Raw genomic sequence first — 26,332 nt, 5'->3', positions numbered from 1 at the left:
GCCTCACCTCGGTGCCCCAGAAGGAAGAGCCCGCCAGGCCTGGGAAGGGCCCCCCGTTTTACAGATGAGGAGACCGAGTCCCAGAGAGGGCCACTCTTGCCTGGGGTCACTCAGTGGGTCAGGGACTCGGGGGCCAGGCTCCTGCAGCACATTCTGCCCCCAGGGACCTGTTTTTAATGTCGTGTCACTGAAGGCCCCAACGTCCCACTGGAGGGTCGAGCAGGGAGCACCTCCGTGTACAGAGGGTCAGCTCGGTGGCCGGTCCCCGTTCGCCTTCTGGTTGTTGCGAGCAGCTCTGGAAGCAGCTGGGGCTGGGCCCGCGAGGCTGCCCTCATCACATCAGTGTTCCCAACAAGGCCGGCGACACCGCTAACAAGGGCCCAGCTGTCCTTCCCATGGGTACCTGCGCTCCCGGGGACAGCTGGCCTGGAGAGGCGGAGGTCGGGGCCCAGCAGCAGGCCGGCCTGCTGGGTGATGCAGCCCCCAGGCCCCTGCCAACCCAGCAGGTGCCCGGGGCGGCCCCACCCGGGGCTGGAGGGAGGAGGGAAATGGTGCCCCTGGGCTGGGGCGCGGCGGTCAGCGGCCTCCCGTAGGTCATCTGAACCACCAGCAAGTGGCAGGCCCGCTCACGGTCAGGATGCACTGTGAGCACCTGCTGTGTCGCGCCTGATCCGGTGCCCACTGAGTGCCAGGCAGGCGCTCTGCACGCACCACACGTCAGCCCGCCCGAGCCAACGCTGCTTGCTATAGTTGGACCCGGCATGTCCCACCGAGGCCGGGAGTTGAAGGCTCAGTCCCTGGGGTGGTGCCATGGGAGGTGGTGAGTCCTCTATGGGGTCTTGAGGAAGGTCCATAGGTCACTGAGGTTATGGGACCCCAGAGTCTCTTCCTCTCCTTTTTTTCCTCCCTAGTTTGTGATGTTTGTAGGTTCCATCCACCGCGTGCTCCCAACCATCGCCACCCGGCAGCCCCACCAGAGGCCCAACGCAAGGGGTTCACGGGATCAAGGACTGGAACCTCTAAAACTGTCAGCCAAGCAAACCTTTTTCTCTTATAAGTCAATTATCTCGGGCATTTCATTATAGTGACTGAAAGCTGACTGGGGCTCTTGTGAGATGCCCAGTGCTTTTGTTCAGCGCCTGGCACACAGTGGGTGCTCAGCACGACTCCTTCTGCACCTTCTTTTGTCTCCTTTCTGCCGGTCGCTTGTTTACCTTCTCCCTTCTTCCACAGATGCTGTGGGCGGCTTAGAGGAATAAATATGTGATGAGACCGCGCAGATAAGAATCTGCCAGAGCACTGGGAACGGAGGGGAGCGTGTGGAAAGGAGGAAGGAGACCACGGGAAACGTGCTCCGTGCAGACTTGCCAGCGCCTGGGCCTCGGGCTCCCCTCCCCTGCATCCCACATTGGGAGGGGGCTGGGGGGACCGAGTGGGATGACAGGCCTGTTCATGTGCTCAGTGGGGTTCCTCCCTGGCCGTCTTGTTTCCCCTTGAAATGCCAGCCTCCTGGGGGCTGTCCCCAGGGCCTCCAGCACGGCCACCTTCCCTTTCTCTCAGGCAGGATGGAGTCTGACATCCTCCGGCTTCCCACTCCCTCTCCGTCCCCCGTGCAGCATATATTATGTATACACTCCGTATCCATGGGGATGGCTTCCAGGAATCCCACAGGCTCCAAAATCTGAGGATGCTCACACCCTTTATTTAAAACAGTGCGGTCTTTCCGCACAACCCGAGCGCCTTCTCTCACGGGCTTGATTTCTTGGGGTGGTGGGGACCGGGCCAGGCTTCACGCTCTGCCGCCGAGCTGCACCCACAGCCGCCTTTGAATGTTCCGCGTGGTCTCTAGATGACTCACGACACCTAATACAGCGCCAGTGTTGTGCCAATAGCAACGCTCTGTTGCTGAGAGGCTAATAACCAGGAAAAAGTGTCTGTGCATGTTCAGGGCACGCAGTTGTCATGGCCCACAACACGGCACAGGATCCGAGTTGTTTGAACTTGACGATGAAGAGCCCACAGACACCGAGGGCTGACGGCATCTGTCTCCAAAGGAAGTGGCAAGATCGATCCATCCCAGCCGGGGGGCGGTGGCACCCACCTGTGATCCCAGCAGCTTGGGAGGCTGAGGCAGGAGGATCACAAGTTCAAAGCCAGCCTCAGCGACTTAATGAAGCACTAAGCAACTCAGCGAGACTCTGTCTCTAAATAAAATACAAAAAAAAAAAAGGGGCTGGGGATGTGGCTCAGGGGTGGAGTGCCCCGGACTTCAATCCCTGGTACCAAAAAAGAAAAAAGAAAGAAAGAAAAGATGGATCTAGTTAGCACACCCAGGCTTGCATTTGAACTGTTTGATAAACGTGCACTTCCAGGCCCTCTGGGCTGGGCAAGGTCAGCTTTGGCTTCCGGATTCCTTCCTGGGTCCTGGCTGTGGGCCGTGGGTGGGTGATTGATGACAAGTGAGGTAGGCTGGGGACTCGGCCATTCCTCCCCCCAGAAGGTGTCCCTATAATAACTCTTTGCCATTTTTCCATGGGTGTCACTGGGCAGCAAGAGCCCCTGGATCCTGAGCAATAGGCTTGGGATGGACCTGAGAATCGGTTTCTGTCACAAGTTCCCTGAGTGAGCCTAGTGCAGTTGATGGTGTTCAACCCCCTCCTTCTGGGGGCAATGTAAGGCTCAGAGAGGCTGAGAGAAGGAACTTGGCTCCACAGTGGATCACCAGATGAGCCACCGCCCCAGCTCAGTCCCGTACCATCCCCTGGCACCTTGTTGGGGAAGCAATTCCCAGGCCCCACCCCAGACCTTACAGAATTAGGATCTGCTTTCACAAGACCCAGGTGGGAGGAGCCTGTGCCGCGGTGGGATCCCAATTCCAAGGACAACCCACCACCACAGCCACGAAGATGCTTGTGGAGCGGGGCTTGGCACAAGGAATCCCATTTGACCCTCATCAGCTTTCTGGGGTGGGTATGATTTTCTCTCTTGTAAGGCAGATAAGGAAACTATAGCCCAGAGAGGTTAAGTGATTAGCCTGAGAGTACACAGCTTATAGGGGGCGTGGTGGAGGGATTTGAGCCCAGTCTCTCGGACCCCATGGTGCTTCTGGTCTCTTCACTCCTGGACTCTCCTCCCTTCTGCATTTCTCATCTTGTGTGGGTGTCAACGGACAAGAAGTCGGTCTCCCTTTCCTGGCCTTCATATGGCCCCTGGACTCCCGAAGGACAGAGGCTGGGTCTACCCTCTTCCTGGGATTCAAGCTCAGCAGTCTGGAGGGTGTGGAGGAACACCCACATTGGAGTCACGGGGTCGGGAGGGGGTGACAGAGATAGGTGCAGGTCCCCAGGTCAGGTGTGTGGAATCCGACCCTCTGGGGTGTGGCTCTGGCACCAGCGAGTGCCCGGGAGATTTTGTTTCCTGCTAAAGGTGGACACCCAGGGTCTCAGATGGCGCAGGGCAGGGATTGCAATGCCACAGCCCAACGCACTGAGGCCTGGCCTCCCTTCCTGGCCACGTCCCAGGGCTGGAGTGGAAGGAGCTCTGGCCTGGGAGTCGGGCCGCTCTGGGCTCCTCTGCTCAGGCTTGGGACCAGTCCTGGGCCGACAGCAGGACAGACCTGGGGCCGACCCCATCCACTGCCGGTGTGCGTGCAGCCTGCTAAGAGCGCGCTCACATCCTTAAATGGGTGAAAAGAAATTCGAGAGGAAACCACTTTGTGGCTCATGAAAATCATGTAAAATTAAAATGTCAGTGTCCGTGAGATGTATTGGAACACAGCTTTGCTCATTTGTGTTTTATTTTTAGTTTTTTCATGCTCATGTATTGATCTAGTCGCCTCTCAGTACTCAAGGGACTATATCCAGGACAACCCTCCCCCATACCAAAGCCCACAGCCTCTCAAGTCCCTTAACTAAAATGGTGTAGTATTTTGCATAAAACCTACCCAAAGACTTTTTTTTTTTTTTTTGGTACTGGGGATGGAACCCAGGGGTGCTTTGTCACTGAGCCACATCCCCAGCCTTTTTTATTTTTTAATTTTGAGACAGGGTCTTGCTAAGTTGCTCAGGGCCACACCAAGCTGCTGAGACTGGCCTCACGCTTGTGATCCTCCTGCCTCAGCCTCCTGAGCTGCTGGGATTCTGGGCCGGTGCCATGGCATCTGGCTTCTTCTGTATTCTGTGAAACATCACTGGATGACTTACAATCCCTAATGCAATGGAAATGCTACGTCCATGATTGTGAGACTGTCTTGTTTAGGGGGTGGTACATGGAAAGAAGTCACACGTGTTCTGTGCAGACGCATTTTAAAATACATTTCCCATCCCCAGCTGTTGGAATCCAGGGGGGCAGAACCTGTGGATATGGGGTCGGGGAGGGGCTGTGTATTGCTTCTTGCTCTTTTCATGCTATGAAAAGAGGGTTGAGTAGTTGCAACTGAGATTCTGTGGCGTGCAAAGCCCCTCATATTTCCTGTTTGGTTCTTTACAAAGTTTGGCGATCTTGGTCTAGGGTCGTGGTCCGTTATTGTGGTGGTGGCTTTGGCTGTACGGGGTGACACTCCTATGCATCTACAGCCGGACTGCGGGCCAGCCCTGGAGGAGCCACTCACAAGCTGAAATCCTCGGGCGCAGGTTCGACTGGCTGCTGTGCCCGCAGATGGCTGCAGCCAGCCGGGCCGCCGGACAGAGCCCGCAAGTGAAGGACACGGTTGAAGGGTCTTCCAAGCGGACCCTCAGCCCCACCCCGGAAGTTCGTAGCCCACATAGTGGGAGGGGCTGGGAGGGAGGGAGGGAGGAGTCACCGTCCAAACCCACCCTCTTCCCGGCGGTCCTTGTCCTGGTGCCTACTCCCCCCTGGTGGCAGCAAGCCCGAAGCTGAGCTCACATCAGCCTTGACGGCCCGCGGCTCCGCGAGGAAAACATGTCAAAGACTTTGGCGTTTGCAATTCTTGCATCCAGGGCATCTACTCTTAGGAATTTTTGAGTTATCATTTTATTAATTTATTTTTGTTACCAGGGATTGAACCCAGGGGCGCCTAACCACTGAGCCACACCCCCGGCCTGTTTTATGTTGTATTTAGAGACAGGGGCTCACTGAGTTGCTCACTAAATTGCTGAGGCTGGCCTTGAACTTGCAATTCTCCTGCCTCAGCCTCCTAAATTGCTGGGATTGTAGGCGCCCGGCTTGCTCCTAGGACTTCAATCCAAGGAAGGAATCAAGGGTGGGTATCACCGCCTCGTTGGTTCCTAAGGAGATGAAGCAGACCAGGGACAGTCTCTGGCTGTGGCCACACAGCTGCAAGAAGTCTAGGCAGGATCTGAAGCAGCTGTGTCCCACTCGAGAGCCACACTCCCAAGGGCCCCAAAGAAGCATCAAACTGCCTGGCTTCCATCAGGCTCTGTTCCTTCCGGGCTGTGTGATGTGGAGCGATTCACTTAACTGCTCTGGACCTCAGTGTTCCCATCTGTAGAAGGGACCGTGACTGTGAGGGTTCTGGGGATGAGCGGCAAGCACTCTGGAGCCCTGCGCGGGTGAGCTGATTAGCATGGGACTCATTAAGCCCCTGATTCCTTAACATCGCCCTGCCCTGTCCCTTCTCTTACCTGGCTCAAAGTGTGGGTCACTGGAGGGAATGTTGTCAGGAGCAACCGGGGGTGACGGTGGAGACACCAGGATTTGGCACTCAAGTCCAGAGGTGGCAGGGGTTCGTGCAGGTCTGCCCACACTCTTCCCAGAGCCGCCTGCACCCACAGGCCTGGGTGGGCTGGGCGATAGCACCCACCACACCTCAACAGAGGCCCTGAGACCTGGAGCTGAACCCCGGGTTTCCTGTGGGGCTAGGAACACCCCCCAGAGCCCCGGCTGTACCTGCCAACGGGCACAGCCCCAGGAGGCTGTGGTTCCTGAAGCCTGGTCTCCCCTGGTCTCCCCGGCAGCGGCACACGGGAACTCGGGGGAAATGCACTTCTAGCAATTCCCGTGCCCACCCACCCGCTTCGCTGGCCCCTCTCCTCCTAGGCTCCTTGTGACTCCAAGGGAGAGAACAGTTGCAGTGCGTGACTGTCACGGCCTGCTCACCCCGGTCCCTGCCGGTTGGGCCCCTAGCAGACTTGTTCCAGGCGACGCCAATCAGGTCCGCTCTTCCAGGAGCTGGGATCTTAGACCCTGTGTCCCTCCCACCCTAGGGGCTACCTTGGGGCGTCAGGAGGTCATTCAGGGGCATGGCAGGGCCATGGGTGCCCTGCAGTGCTTGGTACCAGTAGACAGGCTAGCCCTGGGGTAAGGGGTGGCCTCACGTGGATCAACCTGATGGCAGGCGCTGGAACACTCCTGAGGCCTAAAGGATTCAGGTAAGGCACCAGGGAGGGCCCAAGGGTCTGCAGAAGGAATTCCAGCAGCTGCGGATGGCAAGGAGGTGGTACGTCTAAAGGTTTAGCAAGAACTTTTTTTTTTTTTTTTAATATTTTTTAGTTGTAAAATGGATATTTCATTTCATTTATTTATTTATATGTGGTGCTGAGGATCAAACCCAGGGCCTCACACCTGCCAGGCAAGTGCTCTACCACTGAGCCACAACTCCAGACCCTAGCAGGAAATTTTTGACAAGCAGAAGCCGAGCACCCGTCAGCTGTGTGGTCCGGGGGGCAAACTGCTTGCCCTCTCTGAGCTTCGATTTTCCTCCCTGCAAAATTGGAATAATACTGTATGTACATTCTAGGGGTTTTATTGAGGATTAAATGAGGCAGTATATCTAAAGCACTAGGCACATGTTAACTTGATCATGGTTATTATTGGTCGTTATTATTGCCATTATTATTTCTCCACTCAAAGTCCAAGCAGACCGTTTGTATTGAAAGGATTGAGCCGCTAAAAGGTCACCACCAAGTCCAGGCTTTTGGAGACGGGGCAGAAGCTGCACCCAATGAATGGAGTTCTGAAAGATGCGCCAGCCAATCAGAAGGCTGGACTGGTGCTAGAGTACCCTAAATCCCTCCCACCTCCAGTCAGGATTGGTAGAGGGCTTGAGGGGGCGGGGCTAGTAGGAGAGGCCCCCCCCCCCCCCAGCAGCCGCGGTTCCTGCAGTTTCCATCTCTCGGGTGTCCGTCTCCGTGGGGTGGCGCCGTGTGATCCTGGGCTCCGCGGGGTCCCCAGGGGAGCAGGAGCCCACAGCCTAGCTGGGACACCGGGCCGGAACAGTAAAATCCAGATGCAGGCGGTGCACACTCACACACTCAGGCCATAAGTGACCAGTGGAGTTGGAAGCGGTCAGAGGAGGAGAGAGGGCTGGCCTGGACCCGCCTTGGGGGAGGAGGCGAGGCCTGCAGGAGGTTTGGGAGGTTTTGGAGCCGGCCAGGCTCTCGGGCTGGGACCAGAGGGCACTGGGGAGCCACAGAAGGTTTTTGAACCGGGGAGTGACTGGTTCTAACGGGGAGATGGAGGGTGAGCTCGGCTGGCGAGCTACTGAGAGGGGGGCACGCAGGGAGAATCCAGGGTCAGTTAGGACGTTGGAGGAGGACCCAGGCATCCCTCCGAGGGGTAAAGGGAGGCTACGGTCCCCTGAGGCCTGGCGGTGACATGTTGCCTTAAGACATCTCGGGTCATCAGGGGCAAAGCTGCCCTTGAAGCCTAGCTTTGCTGCTGGGCTGCAGACCGTCCCTTCAGCCCTCTGGTCCCCAGTCTCGCCCTCTAAACAGAGTGTGGCACCATCTCTCTCCAAGGAGGAGCACAAGGATTCATGAGGAGGAAGTGTCCCATCCCTGAGTGGCCTTCCAGTCTCCCCCACGTAGAAGTTTCTGCTTCCAAGGGCCCCCATCCCTCCATCCAGCCATCTCCCATCCATCCATTGTTCATCCATCCACTCAGCCAGCCTGGCTGAGCACCTACTGTGTGCAGGGGCTAGGACCCAGAGTGATCTAGACTGCGTCCCTTGATCCTGAAGAGTTTATTTACTCATTCATTCAGTTAGAGAGCAGGGCCGGGTAGGAGGCGGTGTTGGGGGTGGGGTGAGTGTTGCTGGGGGAGGGGGGTGGCCCTGAGCAGGTGGGGTTCAGCCCATGGGTCACGCCTCCGGATCAGGGAAGAGCAGGAACCCGGAGAAGATGCTGTTGGCGCCCTCGATGCCCAGCAGCGAGTTCTTGTCGGTGGCCTGCAGGAAGACCATCTCCCCCTGCTCCAGCTTGAGGACCACGCCGCCCGTGGTGACCTGGAAGGTGTTGAGGGCGTAGTCACAGAAGGTCACCACCTTCTTCAGGCTGTCCCGGCCCCGGACGAGGTTGACGCACAGGTTCCCTCGCGAGCTGGCGTGGTAGGTGAAGTAGTAGAGGCCGGGCACCCTGCAGGTGAACTTGCCGCTGCGCGGCTCGTAGTTGTTGTTCACGTTGGTGATGACGCTGTCGAAGCGGATGGCCTGGTCCCGCCTCAGGGCGTTGTTGATGGTCCTCAGGGCAGAGAAGGCGATCTTCTGGGTGGCCTTGTAGTCTCCAGACTCACCTTTGGGACCCGGCAGTCCAGGGGACCCTGGGGCACCCTTCGGGCCGACTGGACCCTTGGGGCCAACTTTTCCCGGGTAGCCAGGAATCCCCGGGTCTCCCTTCTCTCCAAACTCGCCATGGTCCCCTGCCAGCCCGGGAAGCCCTGGAGGAACAGAGACAGAGACACGGGTGCGCCCAGGGAAGGAGCTGGCACGGGGACCCCGTGACGGGGGCATCACGGGGGGAGTTGTACCCCCTGAGGACAGGGCTGGCCCTGCCTCTGCCCCAGCTCCCCCAGGTCCCTTGTCAGCCTCCAGCCTAGAGCAGGGCCACTGAGCTCCTGGCCCATGTGCTCCTGTCCCCCACCCAGCCACGGCAGACATCCTTAATCCATCACAGCTGCCCTCGCGCTGCCCCGATCGGGAACTCCGGGATCCCCACTCCACACTCTGGCAGCCACCACCCCTTGCTCTGCGGGACACAAAGTAAAGGCCATTTTCCAGCAGAGCAGCAGAGGACGGTGCCAGCGAAGGTGGGGTTCGCAGACAGACAGCTGTGCTGCTCATGTGACACAAGCCAGTGTTGGTTGTGTCACCAGGACACAGCGAGTCCTGTTCTTTGGAACTCAGCTTCCCCATCTGTAGAATGGGGACAAGGCTGTTTGGTGGATCTGTGAGGTGATGTGGGGTGGCGGGAGGGTGAGCCGGCACTGAGGCTGCGGCAGGCCCCAGGGAGGTGCAGGAAGGAGCCGCGGCACACAGGGGCTTCATGGGGGCAGTCGAGGAAAGTGTCACTGTCCCTGCTTCACAGTGAGGAACTAGCAGGGCACAGAGGTGGAGCTGGTGCTCTGGGGGAGAAGGGGAGCCAGGACTGCGTGGCGGCGGTGCTCTCTGCCTGGGCGGGGCGGGAAGAGCCGTGGCCCTGGCTGAGCCTGGGCACCACGGGGCACCTCTCTGGAGATGAGTTTTCCTGTCTGTAAAATGGGGCCCAGGATTCCCTCCTGGCAAAGATACTGGGTTTGTGCTTTTGCATTTTCTAAGGCAGGTGACGGTGACTTGGGAGGCAGGAGATGGGGCCTCGGCCCGTGACACCAGTGTGCCCCAGAGCCCGCAGTACCTTTCTCTCCCTTTGTCCCCGGGGTCCCAGGCTGGCCGTCAGAGCCAGGGATGCCAGGGATGCCAGGGATGCCAGGGATGGCCGGGGGCCCAGTGCAGCTCTGGGCCCAGCAGACACGGAGCAGCAGTGGCAGCAGCACCAGGGCACAGCCCCCCGGGAACGTCATCCCTGTCTCAGCCCCCTGCAGAGAGAAGGGGGGAGCGTTACAGCCAGGAGACTCCTGTCGTCCACTCATGGATCCTCCTCTTCCTGTGTCCACCTGTCTGTTATCCATCTGTCCACCCACCCACCCGTTCTCCACCCCTCCCTCCCTCCCTCCCTCCTCCACCCATCCTCTACCCATTTATCCATTCACCCATCCATCCTCTACCCACCCATGCACCCATCTACCCACCCACTCACCCATTCACCCATCCACCCAACCATTCACCCATCCAATCACCCACTCACCCATTCACCCATCCACCCATCCATTCACCCATCCACTCACCCACTCACCCATTCACCCATCCACCCAACCATTCACCCATCCACTCACCCATCTATTCACCCATCTACCCACCCATCCATCCACCCATTCATCTACTCATTCACCTACCCATTCATCCTCTACCCACCCATGCACCCATCTACCCATCCACTCACCCATTCACCCATCCACCCACCCACTCACCATTCCCCTATCCACCCATCCATTCACCCATCCACTCACCCATCTATTCACCCATCTACCCACCCATCCATCCACCCACTCATCTACTCATTCACCCACCCATTCATCCTCTACCCCTCCCTGAATCCATCCTCCATCCATTCATCCATCTACCCATCCATCTACCCATTCATCCATCCTCTACCTATCCATCCTCTATCCACGCATCCATCCACCCATCCACCCATCTATTCGCCCATCCACCCACCATCCATTCACTCATCCATCCATCCTCTACCCATCCACCCATCCATCTGTCCACCCACCCACCCATCCTCCGTCTCTCCCTCCATCCCTCCTCCATCCCTCTCTCTATCCCTCCTCCACCCACACACCCGTCCATCTTCTATCCATCCTTCACCCGCCCCCCCCCCCCCCGCCCACATGCTCAGTGGTGTGCTGTCCTGTCTCCTTTCCCAGCCCTGGGTTTAGAGACAGAGGATGGACAGGAGGAAGTGGCCCCTGCCCCCCAGGGTCCTGTGCCCTGAGGGGGCAGGATCAGTGGGTCATCCTACAGTTGAATATGGACAGTCCAAGTCTGCGACTGGGGCTCTGGGAAGGGAGGGGACGGAGAGGGGGCGCGACTGGGAGGGTGGGTGTCTGGCTCTGTGAGGGTCGTCCCCCAGGATGGCCTCTGCCACAGAGGAAAAGTGTTGTTAGGCTGAGACCTGAGGGTCCTGAAAGGGCTGGGCCGAGAGTGACCAGGAGGAGGGAGGGTGGGGAAGGTCCCTGAGATAGGCTGAGGAGAGGGGCCAAGGTGGCAGGAAGGACCCGCAGGGTGGGGCTGAAGGTCTCCTTCTTTAGAGAGCAGGTGCTGGTGACGGGCGGGCACTGGGCATCCTCAAGAGCATCGGTGCACGTGGAAACTAATTTCTGCACCCAAGAGGACACTGATGTTCAGAGAGGTTGAATCAGTGCTCAGGGTCACACAGTAAGGACAGAGCCAGCAGCCCTGCCCCCTACCAGGCCACCCCTGCTGCCGAACACCCCCGGGCTCCTCGGGGAGCCGCGCCTCTGGCCGGAGGGAGGGCCGAGTGCCCTTTGTTAATCAGGGAGCTGGGAGGAGGCGGGGGCTGTCCTGGAGGCCAGCAGAGCCAGCCCGCCCAGGACAGACGGAAGGGGCCCTGGTCCAGCGGGCCCCCCTTGTTCTGTTCTTTTGAATCCAGGCAGCGTTCACGGCACACTAGCGGCTAACGTGGACACGCTGTGGCCTTTTTTGCATTGACGGCGGTGTGCAGCCACCTTGGCCATCTGGTTCCACTTGTTATCTTCCTTCATATTGAAACTGTGCTCCCCCCATGGCCCTGACGGCCTTGAAGTTGTCCCCCCTCTGTGTCTCTTGGAAGTGGGGTCACAGGACACTGGCCTCTCGGGTCTGACTGTCTGTATTCGAGGTTTGTCCCTGTTGTAGTGTGTATCAGGGCTTGGTTCCCTTTTATGGGCAGAATAATATTCCACCGTGTGGATGGACCACGGTCGGCTTCTCCACTCCTCTCTCATGGATATTCAGGAAGCTGCCACCTCTTGGCTATTACGAACAATGCTGCCACCCTCGTTCCTCACAAAGATTTGAGGACCTGCTTTTTTTTAGGGGGGTACTGGGGACTGAACCCAGGGGTGCTCAACCAATGAGCCACATCCCCAGTCTTTTTGACATTTTGTTGGAGACAGGGTCTCGCTGGGTTGTACAGGACCTCACTAGGTTGCTAAGGCTGGCTCTGAACTCACGATCCTCCTGCCTCAGCCTCCCACGCTCTGGGGAGCTTTCAATTCTGGGTGCTGAGCTGGGCGTGGGTGGCCAGCCTGGTGACCACTGGGCTTAGCTTTTGGAGGAACCTTCGTGAGTTCTTACCTCTCTGTGGCGGCGGCGTCTCTGTGCGGGGCTCTAACGCACCGTTTCCGTGACGGCGGCTCATTTCCCAGCACCTGCCCCGTCCACCTTCCCAGGTCGGCGGCGTCCTCCCCGCCCCTCAGCCTTGGGGGAGCCTCCTCCTCCAGGAAGCCCTCCCCCACTGCCCTCAGCCCACAGGGGCCCGTCAAGGGATTTCCTCCAGAGTCCAGCAGAGAGCCCCACCAGGGGGCAGGAAGCTGGGAGAAGCAGGGTCTGGGACGTCAGTGCTGGGCCGGCACAGGGGACCGGTTCTCGTCCCGCCTCTGCTCCGCTGCTGTGTTGGCAGCGAAGGTGGCCCCCGAGTGACCTCTAGGGCTTGCTGACCCTGAAGGGCTCTGTTCTCCCCGGAGGGTGTCTCGGGCTGAGAGAGGCCAGGAGACTGGCCCGAGGTGGCCAGCACGTAAGAGGGCTGCCACAGACTCCCGGCTCACCCCAGAGAGCCCCAGGCCGCCTTGGGCCCTGCCTCCGCACCGCCAGACCCCTGTGGCCCCCGGCCACGCTGCCCCGTCCCCCGCCTGTGCTCACCTGGGGACCTGGTGTCCTGGTTGCCGCGGGGCCGGGCAGCAGTGGGGCCAGGAGTGGAGGCCGCCGCTCTCCGTGCAAAGCAGAAGTTCCGTTCCCAGAGGCGGAAGGGCTTCCCCTTGCAGTCCCCTCCCAGGGCCGGGCAGGCGGCCCCCTCTGTCCCCACCGCCCCCCATCCTGCTGCCTGGGGCAGTTTCAGGTCCCATTTCTGCCCCCGGGGGGGGGGAGGGTGACTGTAAACCGGTGGCCAGTGGCCAGTAGGTTTCGCCGACTCAGCGGCCGGGGAGCACAGGCTGTCCGAGAGTGACCGCGAGTGACCGCAGCGGGCGGCCACCTGCCGGGCCTCTGAGCTCATGGGCTTCCGAGGGGCCCCACGGTCACCCCAGGGGAACGCCTGGTGCCCAACAGGTCTGTGTTCTGGCCCCGCGGTGCCCACTCCAGGCGACCGGCCAGCCGAGCGCCACCTCCTCCGCTCTGTGCTGGGACCGCCATCAGCCCGCCCTGGGTCTCCCGGCCACCAGGATGACGGCCACCAGGATCGGGTGGGGTGAAGGAGGAGGGCTCGTCCCCGCTCCCTTCCCGTCCTCCAAGAAGAGTCGGAGAAACCCGCTCCTGACCCCTGTATGCCCCCCACCTCGAGCCCGACTCGGAGCTGGTGACCGTGACGGCCACAGGCAGGTGCCTTGTGGATCCTAAAGTGGACCCAGGCTGGCTCGGGAGGCCTCGGTACCTGTCCCCCACGTCTCACTGCAGGGAGACGGGGTCCCCGGGGAGGCGTCACTTGAACCGTTCCCTCCTCTCTCTGAGCTGGCCACGGTCCCCAAGGAGCCATGTTAAACCTCAAGTGACACAAGGCTTTTTGTTCCTGCGAGAAATGTCACCAAAAAAGCAGTGACAGCCGGAGCCCACACCCTACATAGGAGGGATGAAGGCCTTGGCCAGGCACCGGGACACCAGCAGCCTCAGTGTGCCACGAGGCACTCCGCTCAGGGACAGTGACCTGGCAAGCGCAGGAGCTGGGGCCCCGTGACATCTGCACTTGGAGAATCCAGGGGTGCTCAGGGGCACTTGAGCCTGGGTGGTCGATGACCCGGGAAAGGTGGGATTGGACTTGGGTGGCAACAGCAGGGCCGGGGTCGGGCGCTCCAGGGTTCGAGTCCAGCGGGCCTCTTCTGACCGCGTGGCTCGGGCGCGTGGCCCCAGCCCAGTGTCCTCCTCTGCATGCTGGGCCTGGGTGTCGCGCCTCGGGGGCTGTTGGTGGGAGCGGGGAGGAGACCCCAGGAGCCCAGGAGGCCCGGGCAGCTCACGTGGAGCAGGGAGGCGGTTCACGGGGCCCTGGGGGAGGCCTGGGCGTGAGCCCTGAGGGCAGCTGGTCTCTGCCCATCAGTTGGCTGCGCCACACCCCGTTAAGGGGCACCCGGCCAAGAGCAGAATAAGGAGCTCAGCCCCTCAGCCCCCTGGAAAGCTGGGGTGCAGCCTGAGGCACCCCGCTTCCTGCCGAGTCCTCCCACCTCTTGCCCAACGTGCCAAGGCCCCTGCCCGTCGGGCTTTGCTCCGACACTGGCCATGTGACGGTCATTGGTTGTTTTAAACCAAAGAGGTGTGACAAGAACGATGTGCCTCCACCAGCACCACGGGGTGAACCGCTAGGTGGCTGACGGTGGGACACTGTGAACGCGTGGCCGGTGACCCAGGCTGGCCCTGCCCAGGCACCTGGACCCCTGGGTTCTGTGTGCGCGTCCTTCTCTGTCCCTTCTCCCACCCAGAGGTCCAGGCGCGGAGCCTTGCACAGTCCCTGGACCAGGTGGTGGCATTCACCCGCCGCCCGCCACTCACCACGGCCCCCTCTTCCCCAGACCCCCAGGAGGCTGCGAGGGTCCGCGTACCCCGCTTGGATTCAGCAGGTCCCAGGTGGGTCTTATTTGCTGGCGGACAGGGGACCTGGTCTCTGAAGGGTCCTGAGCTTGTGGTCCAAGCCTGCAGAGGGTGCTGTGGGGACGTGGGGACCTGGGAGGCCTTCCTGGAGGAGGTGACCTGGGGGAGGCATCCTGTCCGTGTGGATGGGCCACGCGTGTGAGGGGTGGGGCTCTACAGGCGGAGGACAGCAGGGCCGAGGTGTGGACGGTGGCACGGGCTGTCAGAACCGGGGCCCACGTGGACACAGGGGGCTGCAGAACTCCCTCTCACTGCCCCTCAGTGATGCCACTGTGCGGTCCGTGGGCCTCGTGGGACCAGGACGAGACCCCAGCCAGGTTCCCCTGGGCCCGGTCACCTCACGGCTGGGCTCCAAGGCCCGGACCCGAGGGCTGCCCAGGGAAGCCCGACTTCTGACCTTTCTGCAGCGTCCCTGACCCGGGCAGCTGAGCCCAGCAACCCACCTCCAAAACCTGGTGGCAGCGGGCAGCAGTGGCTCTAGGTGACCTCTTGGGGGGCCCTGGGAGCTGTGATTATTTGGGGAGACTCAGACGGGGGGCAGTCCCCTCTCACCCACTCACGCCCTCCTCAGCGCGTGGCTGCGAGGCCCAGAGGCGTCCACGTGCTGACGCTCCTGCCCAGGCCTGGTGTGCGCCACGCCCCGGGGTCTAGCTCGCAGGACCCCCCACGGCTCCCGCATGCATCCCTCTGCATGGACGCAGGCTGCTGCCCGCCTCGTGTGCAACTCCTCCCGCACTGAGTGCTGCCCCTGGGGGACCTCTGGTGGCCTGTGACCACACTTGGACACCCCCCTCCACCAGGCCAGATGGTGCTGGGGGTCACAGCTGAGCACCCCCGGACACCCCTCGGCCAGAGCCCGCGGGCAGCTGCGGCAGATGCAAAGCGGAGCCGGTCAAGTCCACGGCGTCGCCGAGAGGGACCGGGGCCACGCCGACGTAGGGGTCTGATTATTTATTCGTATGTCCCCCCTTCCAAGACCTGAACAAATAAAAATGAATGGCCGTCCCAGGAGGCGCTGGTTCAGGAAGGGGGCGAGCAGTGGCCCCCAGAGGAGCGGGGGGGGGAGGGGACAGCAGGGGGGGCGGGGAGTCAGGGTGGGCTCCCTGGAGGAGGAGTCGCCAGGCGGCGGCTAGTCGGGGAAGAGCAGGAAGCCCGAGAAGACGCTGTCGAAGCCCTCGGTGCCCACCAGGCCGTTGTAGTCGTTGACGCCCAGCCACACCTCCTCGCCCACCTGCAGGCGCAGCAGCACGCCGCCCGAGCTGACCTGCTTGCTGTTGGACATGTGGTCGCAGAAGGTGGTCACCTTGGCGCCACTGCGGTAGAGCACCACGCACAGGTTGGCCGTGTGCGACGTGTGGAAGGCGAAGTAGTAGAGGCCGGGCACCTTGCAGGTGAACTTGCCGGTGCCCGTGTCATAGTCCCCCTGCGGGTTGGTGACCACCGTGTTGAACCTGACCAGGCCGTTGGCCGCCGGGTACTGGGAGGTCTGCCGGGTGACCGTGAACACCGACTGGTGCTTCTGCTTGTACCTGCCCTCCTCCCCGGGCTCCCCGGGGGGCCCACTGGGGCCGCGGTCCCCGGGCGCGCCAGGGGGGCCCATGGGGCCGTTCTTCCCGGGGTAGCCCGCGGGGCCCGGCTCGCCCTTCTGGCCCTTGGGTCCTCGGGTGCCGGGGATGGCTGGGACTCCTGGGGAGAGAGCAGGTGGTAGGACGTGGGGGTCAGCGCAGGGGGACCCTGGGGTGTCCTGCCCAGACGGACTGTCCACTGGAGGTGGGCCCTGGCCTGGGGCAGGGAGACGGGCTCTGTTTCCTCATCTGTGATGGAGAGGGTCGGACGCGATGGACCCGGGAGGCGTCCCAGCCCTACCGCACGCCGCGCACCCCTACAGCAGGCGCAGCAGGTGGCCACGGACACCCTGGGGGGCCTGCCCGGAGCTTTCCAGGCCTAAATCAAAGCAGCGAACGGGGCAAATCTGGAGCTCACCTAAGGTCTACGTCCCTGTTCTGTCTGTCTGTCTGTCTTTGGTACCAGGGATTGAACTCAGGGGCACTCAACCCCTGAGCCCCATCCCCAGCCCTTTTTTTTTCTATTTTATTTAGAGACAGGGTCTCGCTGAGTGGTTTAGGGCCTCACTTTGCTGAGGCTGGCTTTGAACTCTCCATCCTCCTGCCTCAGCCTCCCCAGCGGCTGGGAGGACAGGGTGCACCACGGCGCCCGGCTCCTAGTTTTTCTTGACAAAAATCAGAAGACCAGCAGCGAGAGGCAGCTTCCAGGCCTTTGCCTGATTTTGTGGGTGTACTAGATCTTCAGCCTCGTGTTTGGAGATCAGAGGAGGGACAGAGGCCCCAGGCGCCCGCGGCCTCGCTTTCCCCAGGGCTCGTGCCGCGTAGTGAAGGGGACCTCAGATCTGGGGGGTCGGCGTCAGGCCCCGGGCTGCCGGCTCGTGCTCACCCCCAGGCGTGTGTGGATCTGGTACGGCTTCTGCACCCACCGTCCTCCCTGCTGAGGGGCACGTCTGTCACTGTGCGTGACTTCAGAGGGACCTGGACTTTCACCAGCTGCAGGGTTCGCGCCCTGAGCCTGACCCCGGGGGGTGAGCAGTCCCCGAGCCGCTCAGCCCACCGCAGCCCTTGGGACCCCTGGCCTGGCTCAGGTCCCTCGTGTGCAGTGGAGGAAACCGTGGCCAAGACCTGCCCACTTCCAAGGTCCATCTCTAGTTTCCTCTTCCGGAAGCCCTCCGTGGTCACCCCTGCTGGCCGTCACGGTTCTCTTCCCCCTCTGCTTTCCACAGGGCCACACGTCTGTGACTCTGTGGCGTGTGGACCTTTAGGTCCCAGGGTCAGGAGAGTGGGGCCAGGACCCAGCAGACGGGGCTCAGGCTGTGTGACACTGGGCAGGTGACCTCCCCTCTCTGAGCCTGTTTGCTCAGCTGAGATGAGAGCATAAGGGAACAGAGCCCAGAGAGGCTGGCAGAATGGAGCCAGGGAGCACAGCTTGAAAGGTGCTGGGCGCAGTGCCAGACACGGTGGACACAAGTGTCCAGCAGAACCGGGTCGTGGGGAAGCCAGTGGTGCTGGGCAGGGCTGGCTCCCAGCCAAGCATCCGTTGGGCAGGGACAGGAAGCAGCAGTGGAGAGGGGCTCAAAAGCCAGGGAGGGGCAGTGGTTAAGGGTGTGGATAGGACTCTGCTGTGTGATTCCGGGTGAGTGGATCAATCTCTCTGAACCCCAGCTCTGCCATTTGCAAAATGGGAGTAGATCACATTTTCAAGGGGTTTGGGCCCAGTTTCCTCACCTGCAGGACAGAGCTGACAATTCTAACCTGGGGAAAGGCAAAGGGCTCTTTCCACCAGCCCCCTCCTCCTTTCTGCCCCTCCAGGAAGGAGCTCTGCCCAGGCCCCTGGAATCAGCTGCTCACCTCCCCGCAGAGCGTCCCCCCTGCACGGGGCCAAGCCCACCCCGTCCTCCGCCCCTTCTCTGAAGGGCTGTGCCTGAGCCGCCAGCAGAGGAGGCTGCCGTCCCGCTCCCCCTCCCTCTCCATCCCTCCAGCACCCCGCGGAGGTGGCCAGACAGTCCCCCAAGACAGTGCCCCCCGTGGCCTCCGCCTGGACACCCCCACCCGCATGACCCTCAGCCCCCAGGTGAGGGGACGCCCACTCCTCCCTGTTGTGCAGGTGGTCACCTGAGGTGCCCAAGGCTGGGGCTGCAGGTGTGCCCACGGGGGGCAGCGGTGCCCCTGGGCTTGGACCGGGCAGCCGGTGCCTCGCACCTCCCCAGCGTGGGCCCCCTTCCCCGGTGTCACCCGCAGGGTGGGCAGTGGGGGGCTGTGACAGTAGTGGGCAGCTAGGGGGTTTCCAAGGCCGTCGGACATGGCCTCTGAACGCCTGCGGCCGGCAGGGACAGGGGCGCCCTCCGTACCGCGGGATGGGGACAGTGAGGAGTCAGGTGAGGGGACGAGCCCAGCCCCAGGTGGCCTGGGGACAGAGGAGCCCAGCAGGAGCAGGACTGGCCAGCAGACTCACCGGGCTCGCCCTTGGGGCCCTGCAGCCCGTCATGTCCGTCCTTTCCAGGGGCCCCCGGCAGGCCTGGCATCCCCGGGATCCCGTAGCAGCTGGGGCTGGACTGTCCCCCGAGTGGCCGCGCCAGCAGGAGCAGCAGCAGGCAGAGTCCCAGGAGGCCCCTGTGGCCGGGGCCCGCGTCCATCCTGGGGAGGGAGCGGTGGGGAGGGTGGAGTGGCCCCGGGCCCTGCCCTTCCCGCGCCCCTGGTGCTCAGCCCACTGCCTTCAAGGAGGGACCCCGATGGGGGTGGGAGCTGGGCCTCTGCTGCGGCCAGGGCTCAGCAGGGTGGACCTCCTGTCCCCCCGCCCAGCCGTCCAGGAGAGTCGCCCTCGCCCTCACCTGTGCGCCTGGGGCCGGGAGGCTTCTGGCCTGGTCACAGAGTGTCCTCAGCTCCGCTTCCCTCTCCCAGACCCGAGGTCACGGCGTCAGAGTGGACAGAGCAGGATGGCCCAGGGCAGAGCTGGGGCCCCCTCCCCCATTGCTCCCCTCCCCCGCCACCGCTCCCCGTCCCACATCCCCTTTCTTGTCCTTTTCCCTGACGTGACACTTTCTCGTGCTCCAGCCAGGCCGACCACAGTGGCCCCCACCCCTTCCGCCCACACCTGGTCATGAGTGTCTGAAACGGGGAAGTGAATGACGTCCCCAGGGCACAGATGTCCCTGGGTCAGGTTGGCCCACCCAGTGTCCGGTCCCCTCTTGGCATCACCGAGGGGGAGTTACTGTCCCCTCACCGACGAGGACATGAGGCCCAGGGAGGCCGATGCCCGGGCCCCTCGTCCACCCCAGTGTTCTCTGGGGCTCAGCGCCCACCTCTGCTCGGCCACCACCAGACGTGCAGTCCGACATGCAGTGGTCAGGCGTGGGCCTTGTTCTGGAAACATCCATGGCCCACGGGGTCGCTGCGCTTGGGGTGGACACCCAGGAGGAGCCAGCAGTGCTGAGTGCCCGGCCCTGGCTCCGGGCAGCGGCTGTGGCTTCCCCTGCCGGCCCCGCACTCGTGCCCGAGGCCTTCGTGAACCCCCCCTCCCCTGACTCCGGGGGACCCAGGCTTTGGGGTCACTGCTCTTCCTCTCCCGGGTCCCCTGGATCCCCCCTTCCCACTGCCTCCTGCCTGCCTCTGGCCAGGGGCCTGGGTGGGTGGGGTCCAGGGCGGCCAGGCAGCCCTTCGCTCTGGGGTGAAGGTCATGGGCCCTCTCCTGCCGCCCACCCCAGAACGAGGACTTGCAGCGGCTCCACGCCCTGTGAGGACGTGGCCGGGGACAGCAGGAGTTCAGCGTCCTCCCTCAGGGCCTCGGGCTCCACCTGGACCTCTGTCCTGTGGCCCAGGCCACCAAGCCTGGACAGAGGTGAAGCGCTTGGCCCCGGGAGCCCCCCGCGGGTGGAGGCCTGGGGGGCATAAATGGTGGGCCCTGCCCATGGGGTGGGGGACAACCCAGCCCCCGGGCCCTGGGCTGCAGCTGCTGTCCTCCTTGGTGCCCAGGTCCCCTTTGTCCAGCAGGTGGCAGCCTCGGCCCGCGCTCGGCCCGCTCCTGCCCCACCCGCCGGCCTGGGCGGAAGCGGTGACAGGAGTTTGGCACTTTGGGGTCCAGCAGGCGGGCTGTACCTGGGCCCCGCTCTGTCCAGGAGTGACCTTAAGCCCCGTCACTGGGCGCAGGTCCGGGCCTCTTCTGCGGGGTTCCTCCCACCCGTGGCTGCAAGATGCCCAGGGCGGGGTGGGCACCCAGAGCGGCGGCCTCCCCCAGCCTGTGGGCAGCGGGTTCCGACAGGCGGGGACACCGGCCGACTCTGCAGGGTCCTGAGCGGGGGACACTCGGGGTCTCTGAGGACAGCTGTGTGGAATCGCGTGTCGGGGGTCAGGGTGGAGAGCTCGGGGGGCGGAGGGTGAGGTGGTGTCGGTGTCTGGGCCGCGTCCCGGGGCTGTGCGCCTGTGTGCGCCAGACAGAAGACGCGTCGTGGCTGGTTCACGAAGGCTCCTTGGAGGTGGGAGGCGGGAGCTAAGTGGTGGGAGAGATGTGTCCCCCGAGTGCGCACGGGTGTGAAGCCACAGTGTGGGTGTGTCCCAGGGTGTGCGAGGGTGTGCGCTGGACCCGCGTTTCCTGGGGAGTGGGTGGCTTTCTGTGGGACCCTGGGGAAGCACATGAGCATCCAGGGTCCTCCAGGTCCCCGGCCGGGCAGACGCCCCGGAGCCCAGGCTGCACACCTGCTGGGAGGGGCCCCAGGGCCGGCTCAGGAGTCCTAGCCCGGGGTCGCTGGGCGTCCTGGGACTAGCTGTCTCCCTTCTCTGATTCCTGCCCCAGCCAGGGGTGGGAGAGCACTGTGTGAACGTCCAGCCCAGCTGTAGGGTCGGGAGGCTGTAGGGTCGGGGGGCTGTAGGAGTGGGGAGGCTGTAGGGTCAGGAGGCTGTAGGGTCAGGAGGCTGTAGGGTGTGGGAGGCTGTAGGGTGTGGGAGGCTGTAGGGTGTGGGAGGCTGTAGGGTGTGGGAGGCTGTAGGAGTGGGGAGGCTGTAGGGTCTGGGAGGATGTAGGGTGTGGGAGGCTGTAGGGTGTGGGAGGCTGTAGGGTCAGAAGGCTGTAGGGTGTGGGAGGCTGTAGGAGTGGGGAGGCTGTAGGGTTAAGAGGCTATAGGGTGTGGGAGGCTGTAGGGTCGGGAGGCTGTAGGTCTGGGGAGGCTGTAGGGTGTGGGAGGCTGTAGGGTCGGGAGGCTGTAGGTCTGGGAGGCTGTAGGAGTAGGCAGGCTGTAGGTCTGGGAGACTGTAGGAGTGGGGAGGCTGTAGGTCTGGGAGGCTGTAGGAGTGGGGAGGCTGTAGGTCAGGAGGCTGTAGGAGTGGGGAGGCTGTAGGGTCGGGGAGGCTGGCCAGGGCGCCAGGTGCCCTTGGGCTTGGGTGGCAGTGGGACTCGGGCTCAATTCCAGCCCCTCCCTTAGATCCCGCCTGGGGCTCCAAGCCCTGGCCTGGGCCCATGGCATCGCCTGTAAAGTCGGGTCGTGACTCGCACCTGGAGCCTGACCCACAAGATGGCACAACAGACGATGGCCCTGCAGCCCTGCAGCCCTGACGGAATGTTTATTGAGAGACTAGACGAGGAGACTCACCGGGCGCTGGCCGCAGCCTGACAGCAGGTCACCTGCTCCCCACCCTCTGAGGCAGGTGCCATCAGCAGCCCACCTTACAGACAGGACACTAGGTGCAGAAGGCACCCCGCCTGCGGACGGCCCGGCGGGGGTGAGCGCTGGCACCGGCTCCTGGGACCCGCCAAACCCAGCGGGGATCGCCGGACAGGCGGCCACCTCCCCAGTGCGCGGAGCGGCGACTGGACCTCAAGCCCCAGACAGGCTCAGACCTTTATTCCAGGAGGGGCCAAGAAGCGGCCCGGGGGACGGTGGCCAAGAGCCGCCCCTCGGCGGCGGGGCAGGGCACAGGGAGGGCCAGGGGCGCGGCGCGGGGGGCTCAGGGGGACGGGAAGATGAGGAAGCCGCTGAAGATGCTGTCGGCCTCGGGGCCCTGGTAGATGCGGCCCTTGGCGGGGTCCTTCTCGATCCAGACCTGGTCGCCGTGGCTCAGGTGCAGCACGGTGCCCCCCGACACCACCTGGAACAGCCCCTTCCCGTTGGTGTCGCAGAAGCCCAGGGTGCGCCGCGCCTGGCCCCGGGAGGAGGACACGATGGTCAGGCAGAGGTCCCACTTGGAGACCACCTGGAAGGTGAAGTAGTAGTAGCCGGGCACGGCGCACAGGAAGCGGCCCGAGTGGCTCTGGTAGGGGCTCTCCTGGTTGGTGATGACCGCGTCGAAGATGACCACGTTGCCGCCCACCGGCGGGTTCCGCCTGATGGCCGAGAAGGCCGGCCGCGGCTGGTCCTTGATGTCTCCTGGGTTGCCCTTGACGCCCTTCGGTCCTGGCAGGCCACGGTCCCCAGGGAGGCCGCTGGGCCCCGGGTAGCCCATCATGCCCGGCTTCCCAGGGAGCCCAGCTTCCCCGGGGTCTCCTTTAAGGCCCCGGATGCCTGTCCGGATGCCAGGGGCCCCTGTGGGGAAGAGGAGCCGGGGTCAGTGTCCAGGGCCTGCCCCGGGGAGGGCTGGAGCCTTCAAGGCAACCCCCGAGGGCTGTGTGACCTTGGGCCAGTGTCTCCATCCCCCTGAGCCTCAGCTGCTTCTGTGAAATGGAGAGAAGCCGGAAGCGGCCTTGGGACAGCGTGGGCTCTGGGACCGAGGACCTCTGGCTGCTCCTGTTCCCACCCACCTCTGTGCACCCCACACCCCTCCAGGCCACTGACCCCTTCTTCCTCAGGTCTGGGCACCTGGTGTAGATTCCTGGATACAAACTAACGCCAGAGTCTCTGCCGATCCTTCTGCTCCACTGGGGACGGACAGAGCAGCAGGACGCCATGAGACCCTCCTCCCCACTCCCGATACCATCCTCCCTGTTCACTGATCCCTCTCAATGTGCCAGGCAGGATGATGTCTCCATTTTACAGATGAGGAAACTGAGGCTCAGAGAGGGTCGGTGGCCTGCTTGAGGTCACACAGCAAGGCAGTGGCTCCTGAGCCTGAAATCGGGGGCCTGTTCACTCTGGTATCTGAACAGTGACTGAGGCCCGGGCTTCAGAACCTTCACTCTCATGGGTCCGAGCAGCTCATTATCCAGAGGAAGAAGGTCTTGGCAGGTCTGGGACCTAAAAGCCCAGACGGAAGGCTAGGCACCCGGCCCTTGGGCCACAGTGCAAACCAGAGGGCTTCATGGGGGGACCCAAGTGGACCTCTGCTTCTCGGGGCCACCGAGCCTGCAGCTGGAGGCCTGGCCGCTGGCTGAGGGTCCAGAAGGAGCCGCTTACCCGGTTCCCCTCGCTCGCCCTTGAGGCCCGGCCGCCCGGGTCGGCCAGGTTTGCCCGCCGCCCCGTCCTTCCCACTGGGGGCTCGGCACACATTCTCGGTCACTGTCCAGGGCAGGGACACGGCCAGCACACAGACCAGCAGCCACCGCCCAGGGGCCTCCATGGCACCTGTGGAGACACGGCGGAGCCGGGCGGCTGGGCACCATGTGCTCACACCCCGAGGCCCACTCCACCCGTGTGCCCTCCCCCAGGGCACAGCCCGGCCTCTGAGGGCCACTGGCCGTCCAGCTCCAGGGACCCGCAGACGCACAGGCCAGCGAGCAGCCCAGGCCCCCGCCCGCCCCCCGCACGATCGATCCCATTGAACAAATATTTATCCACCTCCTGCTCCTCGTTCAACCGCCTCTCGCCCAGGTGGGAGCTGCGCCCGGGCAGCCGCGGACACATCTGTCCCTGCTCCTCTGAGCGTCCACCAGGAGGGGCCTCGGGGCTCGGCACTCACCCGCTCTGGGTCCTGGACATGTCCCCTCCCGGAACCAGGGCAGCATCCCTGCCCCCCTCCTCAGGTGCCCGGCCCAGCCCGCTGCCCGGTCCCCGAACCTCCCAGGCCCCTCCCTCGGGTCCAGCCTCACCTGCCTCCGGCTGTCAACGCCAACTGGACGCTCCTGCCCTGGCCCAGGGACCCGGGGACACCGGGGGGTGTTGCCCTCTGGGCGAGTTTCACATCCCTCCTCACTTCCCCTTCCCTCAGCCTCAGACGGGGAGATTTTGAGCCGACCTCAGCAGGACTGGGACATGGGACAGCTGAGCCCAGCCACTGTCACATGGGACAGCTGTGGAGGGGGCGGGAGAGCTGGCCGGTGCCCAGGAGGAGGGGTAGAGGGGACCCGGGGGCTGTGGGGCACAGAGGGACAGACCCTCAGGGCGGAGCAGGCTGTCTTCCCGTCAGGCACTTGCTGGCCTCGTCCTGCCCAGAGCCGGGGACATGCAGAGAAGAAAGAGCAGGGCTGGGGGGGACTGGGGGGACCGGGGGGGGGGACCAGGGGGGACCAGGGTCCGGACTTCCTCTTCCTGGCTGCTTGTCCTCGGGAAGTGACTCAACCTCTGGGTCCTCAGTTTCCTTATCTGTAAATTGGGAACAATAGATTCTGCCTCGTGGGGTGACAGTGACACACGCGTGTAAAATAACGGGCGCCTGGGGACCGTGGGACCGTGGGACCGCCAGCTTCTACCAACAAGAAAACATAAAAACAGCAATGGGGGGCGGGTCAGTGGCAGAGCACTTGCCGGGCGCACACGAGGTCCTGGCTGGGATCCCCACACCCCCCCAAAACCAAACAACCAAACAACCAAGCCGCACAGCAGCAGAACCCGACGATCCCGCCGGGCAGGGGCGACGCCGCGGCGTTTGAATGCTCCGCTGACGGGGCGCTCACTACCTGCCTGGACCCTGACAGCGCTCCTATTGTTGACACTGATCCACACCCTCTCTCCCACGGGGCCTGGGCTGACCACACCTTTCTGCCTCCGTCCATGAGCAAGTCATGGTCATCCGGACAATCTGCCAGAGGAGGAGGCCGGGAGGCAGCCGGGAGGGAGAAGGAAGGTCAGGGTGGGCGGGCTTCAGGGTTCCCCTTTCACCTGCAGTGGCCCTGCCATCTACCAGACAGAGACAGAGGGCTGCTGCGACTGAAGGGGGGCCAGGAGGCCTGCCTGCCGCCCCCCTCACCCCAGGACGCAGGAAGTTAGAGTCTCCCTGCTCAGCCTCACTGTGTGGCCCTGGGCAAGCTGCACCCTCCCCTGGAACCCAGTCCCCTTCTCTGTGAAACAGGGATGACAGCCAGACCCCTCGGTGGGCTTCTGAGGGATTCCATGAACTCATGAGGAAGTCTCTAGACCATGACTGTGAACCACAGCTGTGTGATCTTGGGCAGGGTACCGAACCTCTCTGAGCCACACTCTCATGGTCTCTACCATCCTCTCCAGAGCCCATCTTCTTTGACTGCCTCCGGCCAGCCTTGCTCTCCAGAAAGAGGGGTCAGAAACAGGAAATGTCAGAACCCAGAGGCTCACCTGACGCCGCCCCATTTTGCTAATGAAGAAATGAAAGGTCAGAGACAGAAAGACTCAGCCAGCGTCACACAGGGAAGGACCGAGCTGGTCTGGGGAGGGTCAGAGGCTGTGAGAAACTTGCCAGTGTTTAGAAATCACGAAATACGCAGTTGTCACGTCAATGTCCACAGAGGAGGAGCGCAGCGGAATTTTGGCCCTTATTAATAAAGGGACGACGAGCAGGATGGCAGAGAGAGTGCAATGAGGAACATTTTTTTAAAAATGGAGAGAGAAAGGAGGGACTCGGTAAGAACAGGAGTGGAGGTTTCTGGAATATTCATAAAGTCGTGGGATTCGATAGGAAATGGCTCATGTTCCAGGGAGAGGACACGTCAACCAAAGGGACGTTCTCTGGAGGGTCCGCCGCTCCTGGTGCGGGCTCCCGGAGGCCGCGGAACCTGACTTTGAAGGGCGCGGGTCACCCATGTGCCTCACCTCCAGGTGCTGGGCCATCTCGTCATCAGGCTGTGGCAAGAGCAGAGACCTTCCCAGCCGCAGCGCGACAGGAAGGCACCGGTCACCACTGGCCCTGTGAATGCCACCATGGGGACACCTCCAGGCCCACAGAGCCGAGTGGGCACCTTCTTCCGTTTCTCCTGAGCTCCGACTCCTGGAGGAAGGCAGACGGTGTGGGGGTGAGAGGAGACCCCAAAAGGAGTGTCCACAAGTCTGGACTCACCCGCTGTCTC

At 62.8% G+C, this 26,332-nt stretch overlaps 3 protein-coding genes across 6 annotated transcripts; all 3 read right to left on the bottom strand.

Moving 5' to 3' along the window:
* Positions 1-7,927: 7,927 nt before the first annotated feature.
* Positions 7,928-12,872, bottom strand: C1qb (complement C1q B chain). Its single transcript, XM_078025563.1, has 3 exons — positions 12,716-12,872; positions 9,588-9,768; positions 7,928-8,634 (listed from the first exon to the last, which is right to left on the bottom strand). Exons 2-3 carry the CDS (start codon positions 9,751-9,753, stop codon positions 8,060-8,062), a joined length of 741 nt encoding a protein of 246 aa, XP_077881689.1. The 5' UTR covers positions 9,754-9,768; positions 12,716-12,872; the 3' UTR covers positions 7,928-8,059.
* A 2,711-nt stretch (positions 12,873-15,583) lies between these two features.
* C1qc (complement C1q C chain) lies at positions 15,584-19,186 on the bottom strand. The gene is made up of 3 exons (XM_005317566.5): positions 19,044-19,186; positions 18,668-18,849; positions 15,584-16,333 (listed from the first exon to the last, which is right to left on the bottom strand). The coding sequence occupies exons 2-3, from the start codon at positions 18,846-18,848 to the stop codon at positions 15,777-15,779; spliced, it is 738 nt and encodes a 245-aa protein (XP_005317623.2). The 5' UTR covers position 18,849; positions 19,044-19,186; the 3' UTR covers positions 15,584-15,776.
* A 2,843-nt stretch (positions 19,187-22,029) lies between these two features.
* C1qa (complement C1q A chain) lies at positions 22,030-24,311 on the bottom strand. 4 transcript variants are annotated; one of them, XM_078025560.1, is made up of 3 exons: positions 24,164-24,311; positions 23,532-23,699; positions 22,030-22,724 (listed from the first exon to the last, which is right to left on the bottom strand). In XM_078025560.1, exons 2-3 carry the CDS (start codon positions 23,692-23,694, stop codon positions 22,150-22,152), a joined length of 738 nt encoding a protein of 245 aa, XP_077881686.1. In that variant the 5' UTR covers positions 23,695-23,699; positions 24,164-24,311; the 3' UTR covers positions 22,030-22,149. The 4 variants fall into 4 exon arrangements, with proteins under 4 accessions (XP_077881686.1, XP_077881688.1, XP_077881685.1 ...); XM_078025562.1 differs by having other exon boundaries at positions 24,168-24,289; XM_078025559.1 differs by lacking the exon at positions 24,164-24,311 and adding an exon at positions 24,034-24,057.
* Positions 24,312-26,332: the final 2,021 nt, after the last annotated feature.

This window comes from Ictidomys tridecemlineatus, chromosome 11 (assembly GCF_052094955.1).
Source record: "Ictidomys tridecemlineatus isolate mIctTri1 chromosome 11, mIctTri1.hap1, whole genome shotgun sequence".
In the NCBI taxonomy this organism is placed as follows: domain Eukaryota; kingdom Metazoa; phylum Chordata; class Mammalia; order Rodentia; family Sciuridae; genus Ictidomys; species Ictidomys tridecemlineatus.
This window is presented reverse-complemented; position numbering and strand designations above follow the sequence as displayed.